Below are 11,028 nucleotides of genomic sequence, written 5' to 3'. Positions count from 1 at the left end.
ACCGGACCCCATCAACTCATCCCCATCCAAGCCGCCCTCCCCTACTGCTTCACCCCCCCCCCTCCACCACCGACTAGATTGTAAGCTCACAGAGCAGCGCCCCCGTCTCCTTTTGCACCACTTTCTTATTGTTTGTAATTTTAAATCATTCCACTGATTTTAACAGCGCTACGGAATCTGAGGGCGCTATATAAATAAATGTAATGTAATGTAAAGCAAAAGTGCCCTTCATTGGTCACTGGAAGCTAGAGTTCCGCCAGGCCGTTACAAAGTGTTACGGAACATTTTTACGCTCTGGAGCAGGGGCGTCAAACCGAAGGCCTCGGGGGCCAAAAACAGACCAGGACTTAGGCCAATCCTCGTTTTAAACAAAAGAGCTCATACTGGGGCTGAAGGGGAATCCACTTCTTATAATGCTTAGCAGGTCATACGGAACGGAGACAACGGTAAATGCAAAGGTCTAAGGCAGAGCAGAAGAATAGGGACCCGGTATACAACATGCTTTTCAGGTTTGAATGGCCTCTTGATTATTAGGATGATTTTAGATGAAAGACCTCCAAGCTGGCGGTTAACAGGACAGCAAAATAGGTCTGGGAAAAGAAAAAAGAAAATATGCCATCTCTGCCATATGGAGGATTCTATTAATACTACTTCTGACGTGCAGCAATCTATGCAAATAGACAGTTACAAAAAAAGTGTATGTCAAGCTACACCACTTAAAGCTGTATTTAAATGTAAAATATGTGTATACACAATGCTGATTAGGGGTTCTCTTTAAACCTCTGAATGGCAGTTTATTGGCATAACTGTAAATTCATGCAAACATCTACAAAAGGGACTTAAATACAGACACTGCAATAAAATACGCCTCACCCACTTATTTTACTGCAGCGACCGCTCGAATAAAGGACCCGAGGGTGGATAATTGTGCTGTGTATGATTGAAAACGTATTTTCCACAAAAAAAAAAAAAAAAAAAAAAATGTTCATTACATAGATGTATTTGCGCTACAAAAAAAAGTTATTCCTCCCCGTTGATTTACCCCACCTCTCTGGGGGAAGGTGATTGGCTCTAGCAGCCTTATCCATAGCAAAAAGGGAATAACGTCAATAATGTAAATTTTGTTTTCTTCTTCGTCATATTTGCCTTGATATATATATATTTTTAAAGCCAGTATTTTATTCTGTATAATGATGGCTTCTGGCAGGGAAGGAGCAGTTTATGTGACTGGTCTGAGAAGCCTGGATATCCGTATATATTATTTAGTAGATGGGTTCATGGAGAGATCGCAGCACCATTTAGTATCGGCTAGTTAGCCCCAAGCCTGGTTAGCGTCAGGAATGAACTGAATGACGGATGAAGGGATGTGTGTGTGAATTACAAACACTGCGTTGGGTATAATAAAGACCCGGGTTATTTATTGCAGCAATGCTGCCGTGCGTTTTCCTGCAGGGACGCCGGTTAGATTCTTTGGGAAAAATACATAGTAAGTACTGTTGTAAAATAATAAAAATATGAAAAAAAGAAAATAATAAAAAAGTGCTATAGATATTTTTGTCCTCAAGTAAAAAAAATAAATATATATATTAAATGCAATATTTTTTTTTCTTACTTTATACTATGATTACACGCTAGTCTATCCATGGCGTTGCTTGAAAAGGATACAAAATAGTTCATTTGAGAAATAATATTGGCAAATTGAAATAAAACCCCTCACTTGTTTAATGTTTTGGTCTCGTGTATAAGTGCGGAGGCAAAATGAAAACTAAGAATTCCATTTAATTAGACATTCTCTGAGTGGAATTCTATTGGAATAGGAAAGAGTGTCGTTAGTTTGATCAACAGTTGTGGGAAATAGAGGTCAGGCAATAATTATAAAAACGGCGTGTGCCCTGGAATAGGACCCCAGGATGATGAGTTTAGTTGTAAAAGAGCGAGAGAACCTGTTTAGAAGCCAATATCTGCCATTAGGAAATGGAAGCCTACGGGCAGCTGGCACAGTGAAAGTCCACCGGCTCAGGAGACTTCAGCATTTCTTGTGTAACGTTAATTTGGCTTGCGCGGAAAGGTTCTGTCTAACTGGCCAGAAATGTTGCAGAAAATCTAGTTAGATTACAAGGTTATTTCTAGAAATAAAGGGTCCAGAGCTCTACAGCCCAACTAGAAGTGAGCTTCTCATTATTCTTTAGACCTTAAAAGTCCTGGGACGTTAGTATAAGCCTATAAAATGCTAAGCAACGGCCCAAAACAGGTCCTGGTTACTTTTCTTTTAGAGAATCAGCCCTACACAGGTCCTTCATGGGCGAATGGTGTTTTGTGATGTGGAAGTAGTAATATATATTTATATATATATACCTGAATTTGGTGAGAACCCCCCAATTTACAACACAATTGGTTCCAGTTGCCAGTGTCAAACTTTGCGTTGGTCTGCCGAGACATTGTGGGATGCCTGGTCAAAAGGTCGTTTCAAGAATCTGAGCCCAGCCTGGTCCCAAACCCATCCATTCACTCAACTCTATTTGCCTAGAACCTGGTTCTTGAGGGGAATGAGCCCGCCTTGACACTCCATGCTCCAAACCCTACCATTAGATCAGCTCTTGAGCTGTAAAAGAGCTGAACATGGAAGTCTACACATGAGCCGGTACTCTTGTAAGGCCTTTTAACGGGTTCTGCCCCAGTTCACAAGCCTCTTCTTTCGATAAACTGGGCGCTAACTCCTTCCGGCTCACCCATCCAGCTATACTCAACGTGCTCTGGATGTTACAAAACCTCACAAGTCTTGTAGAACCATGCAGTTATTAGACATTCTGGACGTGAAACCACACAAGTATTTACCATGGTTTCTTTAAACCCTTTATTCTTAAATTCTAAGACCTCTATGACACACATTGTGTTCCCTAATTACACTCATAAACATCACACTCACGGAGTAACACAGCCTGCCTTCGACATTTCCCAGTAAAGCTAGAACTCCCGATTTTCAATGTTTCCATTGTGTCAGCACCATTACTAGTCTCATTCGTCAAATACCTCGCCAACACAACATCTGAAAAGATCCATTAAATCAATCACTTTTCTATTATTTTCAACCGTAATACTTATTATCAACGTTAAAAACGTGTAAAGATTTTACTACCCACTTAAAATAAGGCAGAAATTTGATTATTGGACTTTCCGCCCCCCTTCTATTTTTCATAATAAATGTAACACACAAAAGAGACAATATTCTAGAACTTGAGGTTAGGAGACTAATTGCTGAATTACTTCATTTTATGATTCTGCAAAGAATGGGTTTTATGCCTATTTACTCATTAAAGAATAATTATATATGTCTGGATAAAGCATAAAACTCGAAACACATTACACGGGATTATTTCGCGGCGCTTGTGTGAACAGCATGTTTGGCTAAATATTCGGAAACAGTGACATGGCTGGCTAACTAACTTTTTCTAGCTAATTAAACCCAAATGAAAATGTCAATTCTGCGGTAAAATAAAAACTTAAATTAGGTTTAGTCTAACGGTAAAATGTTATATATATGATTCTACGGTAAGTTGCTATCCGATGAATAGATGAGCACGATCCAAATATGCCATGTCATATAATTTTATTTCATGCCAAAAGCGCCGTATGCAGAGCCAGCTCGGCTTGGTGGGTACCGGCGGATAAAGTGCAAGATGGCCGGCTTGCCAAGATACAAGCAATAAAAAAAATGCAATTATATCGCTCCAGCATGGAATTGTGACCCAAGCAATAATGTAAGCCCATGCAGGGTATCACCATTAGGGTGCCATAATGGATAACAGACTGGTTGGGTCATTTTGCCGTGTAAATTGTGGGGCAGCAGCTCTCTGATTGCTCATTGAAACAAAAAAACGGAACGTGATGGCAGATCAGCCCCATTCTCCCCGTCTAGTCTGCCCGTTTTTCCTGCTGTAAAGACTCAGACCTTAATCAGTCATTGGTCTCGTCTTAGATTTGACCTCAATCACCATTTGTAATAAAAGCATTTGAAGCCACCATTATATAAATCACCCGAACTATTAACACAACTTATTCAATATATAATCTTCTCAGAGATGTTGGGAACTATTTGTCGTTGGGGAACCACTACATGGAACGAAGAATTGGTTCCCATGTTTAGTTGTTAGTTTGGCCAAGTCTACAGCCATCTTGTAGTTGTCATTCCAGAAAGAAAAGTGATGGAGCGACCCCAATGGGGATCAATGTTGATGGCCAAGTGGGAGGAGGCAGCAAGATTTATCCCAATGATTATTCATCTTCTGCTCCTTTTTATTGAACACAATAATGAAAGGAGATGTTGGAAGGTGCCGTCTCATACGGGAAGTCTTGTTCCCTGGTACAAGTGCCAGCAGGGCAGCGGTGTAATTTTGCCATTGGCGTCATTGGTTGTATTTCTTTCTCTAGGGCTAATAGTGATACGTAGCAGCCAAGGCTGCGATCTACATGCGTCATCAAGCTCTTCATTAGGTTCAGATTCTCCTGGGCATAGATGACCCACCCAAGATTACCCTCTCTAGCCATTAGATACCAAACTCGTCCTATACATGTTCTCTGTTGAATCTAAGAAGCTCAAAACCACTTACCTATATATAAAAAAAGCTCAGGTTTATTAAAGTTTTTATTATTTTTGATAGATAAGTAAAATATTGATATGGTCAAATGTAAAAACATGCATGATCTCTGAAAGGGTCGAGAAATTATGCCTGTAGAACATGCTGATGATACATTAGTCTAGACATAGTTAGATATGATGCAGGGCTGAGTGTTCATGACACACGCCTGCGGGCTTTAAAGTTGCGGCTTCCTCAGAAAGAACTCTAATTAGCTGAGTCAAGTTTTCTGTGCAGTAAATGGACTCGGCGTGGATAATTTCCACTTCTTTGCTTGTAAGCACTCATTAACCGTCCGGTTATGGACATTATCCAAGCACAGAGACCTGCCAGGATTATTATACCAGTAGCTTATTTAATTTAAGGGGGAAAAAAATGGACGCTATTCCAAAATATAGATTGACCGACAGCACGCACCCAAATGAAAGTCCGTAAGATATGATGCATTTCCCATCTGCTCGGGGTTTCTGCATCAATACATAAATACGCCGTCAAAGCAATTGTTTCAAGAAAAAAATCTTCGGAATGTTAAGGTAATAGATATTTCAATTTTGTTTATATATTGCAGATGGGCTACAACTACATTCTCTGGTTACCAGCTATAGACGTTAGCCCGATGGATTACTAGCAGAATAACAGTTATGTCCTCCGGCACGAGGGTTAGAGGCTAATTGTCTGCTATTGATATTGGCCACCAGAGTCAATAACGGTCCAACGGTAACCATGAAGTCTACAGTCACAGCGTAATAACCACCAGCTTCACCCACTACATGCCGAGAGGTCAAATCCGAGAGTCTCTGTCTAACTTATGCCAAACACATTAAGGGCAAATGAAGGACTAAACACGCTGATTATAGATCATATTAGCTGAAATGATCACCCAGGTGGGCTAGAAACCGGTTATAAAAATAGAACTTTGTCCGAAGAGCGCAATAACAGAAATTCATAACATTTACGGGACTGGGGGGGGGGGGCTCATTCTTTACGAAGAACAAGATGCCAACACAAATTCCCTTGCGTGCCGCTAGTATTATTGCTAGCGCGGTTTTATATGTCAACTGCTAATTCTCCCTGAAAGAATCTATAAAACGGGTTTAGAGAAATCGCCCTTTCTCTGCTCTAGATTTAAAGAACAGAGAAGAGACAACTGGGGCCTCTACAGATTTTTTTTTTATGCATCAATTTCTTCTAATCACACCTTAAAGTACAGGCTTGCCAACAGATTAAAATAATTGTGTTTTATTGCCTCTAGTAGACTATAAATTGAAAAATGATTCAAACTTCCCTACAGTCCAGAGCTAGATGTCCAGACTATTAAAAAAAATAATAATTAAAAAGCCCGTAGTATGAGGTGCGATCATGAGAACAGGAATATAGCTTCCCTGAGATTTCACAGAGGCGATGTTTATATTTCATTTCAGTTATCTCTCCCTTTATATCTTTTCCCACGTCTGCAAGTTCTTTAGAATTGGTGTACAATTGAGGAAAGAGACCAGACAGCGTGGCCAAAATATTCATTCCATAATAAGATGGCAGGCCGGTATTATAAATGTCTCTTTAAAATGGATGAAGGCACAGAAACATACTTCTTGCACATTCTATATGTAGTTCGGGCTCCGGGCGCACGGTGATACACATCGAAGTAACTACAAGGGAAGAGCATCGCTTCTTTCAAAGGAAAACCTGAGAAAGAATATAGGGGATTTATGCACAAACATAACGAATTAATGGCATCAACATTCTATTGGTTGCTAAGGGCAACGCGTCACTTTCCATCAGAATTGTTGTTTAGAAATTTGTAATAACGTAAATTGAATGTGTTATCCTCGTATCCTCAAGAGTGTAAGCTTGTGAGCCGAGCCTCTCCATCTAATGTATCGGTTTGTCTTAGACTCTTAGTCAGTTCTCGTCAGACCCCTTGAATATATGTATTGTATTAAGCGCTGCGTACATTGTTGGCGCTATATAAATAAAAGATAATAATAATCCCATACCGCTTGGAACGCCCTGGAGATTAATTAGGAATAACAATATAAGAAATGAGGTTCAATAAAACGTATTTCAGCAATCCGAAGACTCTGCTATAGGTATGCTAAAAGTGAAATACATTTAATGTATACAAATGTCCTCATCTTTCCAAAAGGAGACCGATATTACCGAGTTTTATTTCCCTGGAGAAATATTTCCCTTACACAAAGAAACTCACAGAGACCGCAAATTACTTGTAAGAATCTCGAAAGCTTCTTCCTACGACCACTTGAAAAACGGAATCTCCTTGAGATTACAAATAGATTTTTTTCTTCTCCTCTTTACTCTGTTATTACGCACCGTGAACGGGGAGAGCGGGCCAACCCTGTGGCCGTAGCGGCGGATTGCCTCTCTGATGTGGCCGGGCTGGATGGCATCGCAGTTCGTTTCTGCCCCACCAGTCGCTGCGCTCTGTGACAGGGGGGGAAAAAATGAGAAGCTCAAACTTATTTAATGAAAAACACACGCCACCAAAATCAGCTTTAGAAAAGGTTTTTCTTTGTTTTTATTAGGTTATTTTAAAAGCAGACGCACGCGATTGCCGTCTATAAAGTCAATTACAAATCCCCAGACACTTTCACATGCCCTGTCCTTACCAGGCTCATAGAACGGAGTACGGGAGAATGAGATCTTAAAAACCCAGCATACCATACAGTGATAGAACGCACCGGGAGAAGCGTTCATTCTAAAAATAATATTAATGCCAATGAAGGATTGCCTAGAATCCGGACACAGACTTTAACGTGCTAAGTTGTGACTCTTTGTTCGCACTAAATCACTTTTTCTATGGACGTGGTTGCCCAAACTCTAGGTTTAATAAAGTATGAGCTGGACGTATATATACGTCAGAGGAGAAATGTAAGGACAAGCGGCTTAGATGTAACGCAATGAAGTTCTATTTCACTGAGAACAGACTTTTAGCAGATTACTACTAATCATAGCCTTTTTATTGAACAAATGCCCTTTCCTACGGTTCCTTCGCTTATTCACTATTGTGATGAGGGTGAAAAAAAAAAAATTAAAAAAAAAAGGGTCTTCTCCAACGAGAAAAGTGGATGTTTTGACCCCCTGAGAAAAAGAGCGCTAAAACTGAATGAAAGCTGGATGTCTCTCCCTCTCCTCTGCAGAAATGACACGTTTACAAGTTGTACCATTATAATGACTAATAAATACCAAAATTAAGTCGGCAAATTCATTAACCCGTTTTCATTTTTTTTTCTCGTTTGACTGCGGCAACTTTTTTACTCTGCCTTTTTCGAAACAAACATTAAAGTTCTTAGGCGGTGGTCCGCTCGGTGAGAAATATCCCCGTCGCTGGAAATTCCACAGTAAATACAGTTTAATTCCTTGTCCTTCTGAAACTGGAAAAAACGATGTCCCCGTAGAATGATTTCAAATGGAGAACGTTTGCCAACAGAAATAATTAGCAAACAGTAACTCTTGCAAAGGCAGACAAATCTAGTTACAATTAATCTCCTCCAAACGCTATAAATGAAGACTCCAAAGAGATGTAAAAATAACACGCCGGTTATGTTTGCACTGCAATTTGCATAAACCACTATTTTTTTTTTTAAAGTTTAATATTTTTAGTTTTTATATGGATGATTTGGGTCAGACCACCTCCACCAATGCTAATTTCGCTTTGATGAGTGTCCCACGGGCTTCTGTAGAATTTAACATACTCGTTCGCAAACATTTTTCCTATATTAAAATATAATTTTTCTTCGATTTGAATTTTTTTATCGTTGAATTACCCAGTCTGTTTCAGTATTCATGGGGGGGGGGCCTTTAACGATCTCCCTTTAACGAGTCCCTTTCTTTAAAAAGGCTCGTTCTTGAAAATGAATGAACGTTCATGAAAAATCACACAACGGGGGCACGGCCATTTGTTGATAGGGGTTTCCGAGTTAGAATTGTCACATTCAACTGATGATAAATAAAAAAAAAATATATCATGGGGGGAGACCCTTTGTCACACTTTAAGAAATACAAAAAATAGGATTTAAATGTGACTTACTAATAAATAAGCTAAGATTCCGTTACTCCCATAATGACCCCAAGACAGTCCAGAGGGTGGTATAAAAGGTTCCATATCTTGTTGGGATGCATTTTGACAGAAAAAAAGGGTAGGGTCTTTATCCACAGGACGAGACCCCACATTTTATGTGACCCGACATCTTTTTCTATGTTGGTCCAATCAAAGGTTCTCACCTTCAGCTAAAGACTCCATCTTCTCGTGCACCAAGATGGCTATACCCATTTTTTTTGGGGGGGGGGGGGTCTTTATAATGACGTCGGGAGGAAAAAACCCCGGTGGGGACTGATGATGTCATAGAAGATGCAGATTTTGCATAGAGAGAACATCACAATCATTATGGGTCTTTAGAGGCTGACCCGTGAAAAGTGAAATTCTCAAATGGATAGGCAATATGTCTCCTACCGCTGCCTAATGTCACCAAGCCCCATATGCAAATTATTACGTACAGCAGTAAGAGACTATGTTGAATGTTTATATTCTTCATGGTAAAACATGTTTTCACCCATTTTTCACTATATGTACATTGCATTCCGTACCTTTTTCCTTTTCCTCTGCTTGTTCTTGGAGTCTTGCCCCAGGCTGCCGTTTCCCAGAGCTCCGGCTTGGCTTTTGCCCTGGTGTGGGCCAGAAGATGGTGGGGTGGGGGTGGCAGGCGGTGTATTTTCTGGCGTGTCAGGATTACTCTTTAAAGTTGGCGCTTGAGATGCAAGTAACTTTTGAAAGAGAGTTACATGAAGTTATAATATATACACTAATTTTATCAGAAGTGGCTGAGGTTAGTATAGCGAGGGTATTTAAACACGCATGGGGTAAGTCACGAGGGTACGATGAACATAAAGACAAGACCGAGACCCAAGTGTGAGGTTTTTACAACAGGAAACAAACGAGACGAGCCCAATGATTATTAACCATCATGAAAGTCTGTTTCCATCAGTGCCGTGTCTATATTTCCATATAGCCACTTCAGTCCCAATAATCATATCATGTAATATCCCCAGCATTGTAAAGGAATCTTGCAGGGAGTCTTATAGTTCTATATAATATATATTATATATAGTAAGAATAGGAATGGTAATACCATGAAATACTACACTTTATTCGTTCTTACCTCAGAAGAGTTCCGACTCTGGGTAAAGGTGGCGGCCATTGCGTGCGTGAAAGGGTCGCACGTCTTCGGCGCCATATCTTGCTTCACCAAGAGGGCCAGATCCACTAGCTGTCACGTATGTGAAAAGGATTGTAAATTAGAGATATTATTGCATTGTATTTGGTGCCATTTCAACACGCCTGTTTTGGCCAGTTACAGCTTCACGGTAGACTTTAAAGAATTTATGCAGGAGTTTGGGTATTGGAGTAATATGCATAATATTTATTATTAGTATTATTGTCAACAGTATCGGTGAAACAGAACCCGAGGAGAATCCTAATCCCCGCATTAAAACATTTTGAAAACTAAAAAGGAGTACTTTACACCCTCACCTGGGCCACGGTCTCATATGCCAGATAGGCCAAAATCTCCATAGCTACAGCATTCGGTTTTATCTCCATGCTGCTGCAGTCCAGCCAGTCCCGGAACTTGGAAGCCTTCTTAGCTGCAGGTTAAATGTGAAAGGCTAGTTACTTCTTCTCTGTATCGTTGACAGGGACGGAATTAGAACTATTTAACTACTATAACTATAGTTTGGATGTCCTAATTTTTGTCGTGCCGAATGTCCATCACAATAGGACTTTTGTACCCAAAACAATTTAATTCCTCAATATATATATATACATTCTGGGATTATGGTCCACAGACCACCGATGTTCCCACCAGGACCTTCCGAGGCGATACAGTTAAAGAAGAATGGTATTGCTTCCATGTGCTTGTCAAGATAACAAAAGGTAGATCCAGCCCTTTGGTCCAAGTATTGGGTTTAAGCTTCTTGTGCAAAATATTTTATCAAAGCATAGTTAACCCAACGTAAGTAGCCGAATACCCTCACTATCCTTTTCTACCCAGTCCCTCAACTCTGAGAACTCGGAATTTACTTATTTTTCCCGGAGTTGTCCTCAATTAACTTCTACAAGGTGAGGATCATAGACTTCATTCCCACAGTGTGGCCGCTCAATGTATTCACCAGACTTCAGTATCCTAGCGGTCTTTGGTGAATACCTTAGGTTGTTACCCCTCAGAGTAGAAAAAACATTTTCTGATTCTACATAGTGGAAATCTATTGCTTTTATGAAAACTACAGACATGTCGGTTTTCTCTAGTACATTGTATAGCAAAACTATACTAAATATATCCTCAAGATAAGACTTATTGTTTGGAGTCAGATAAGATCTGGA

The 11,028-nt window shown here is 40.0% G+C and overlaps 1 protein-coding gene across 1 annotated transcript in view; it reads right to left on the bottom strand.

Annotated features, from left to right (window-relative positions):
- Positions 1–6,305: 6,305 nt before the first annotated feature.
- SUPT3H (SPT3 homolog, SAGA and STAGA complex component) overlaps positions 6,306–11,028 on the bottom strand; it is a 73,812-nt gene continuing 69,089 nt past the window's right edge. The window contains exons 7-11 of the mRNA XM_089499214.1: positions 10,180–10,292; positions 9,809–9,916; positions 9,237–9,413; positions 6,963–7,073; positions 6,306–6,317 (exon numbers count right to left, since the gene is read on the bottom strand). Of these exons, the coding sequence (XP_089355340.1) occupies positions 6,306–6,317; positions 6,963–7,073; positions 9,237–9,413; positions 9,809–9,916; positions 10,180–10,292 (521 nt within the window). The remainder of the gene's footprint in view (positions 6,318–6,962; positions 7,074–9,236; positions 9,414–9,808; positions 9,917–10,179; positions 10,293–11,028) is intronic.

Source organism: Sceloporus occidentalis, unplaced genomic scaffold (genome assembly GCF_023333645.1).
Source record: "Sceloporus occidentalis isolate IW3139 unplaced genomic scaffold, rSceOcc1.0.p SCAF_131, whole genome shotgun sequence".
Classification (NCBI taxonomy): domain Eukaryota; kingdom Metazoa; phylum Chordata; class Lepidosauria; order Squamata; family Phrynosomatidae; genus Sceloporus; species Sceloporus occidentalis.
This window is presented reverse-complemented; position numbering and strand designations above follow the sequence as displayed.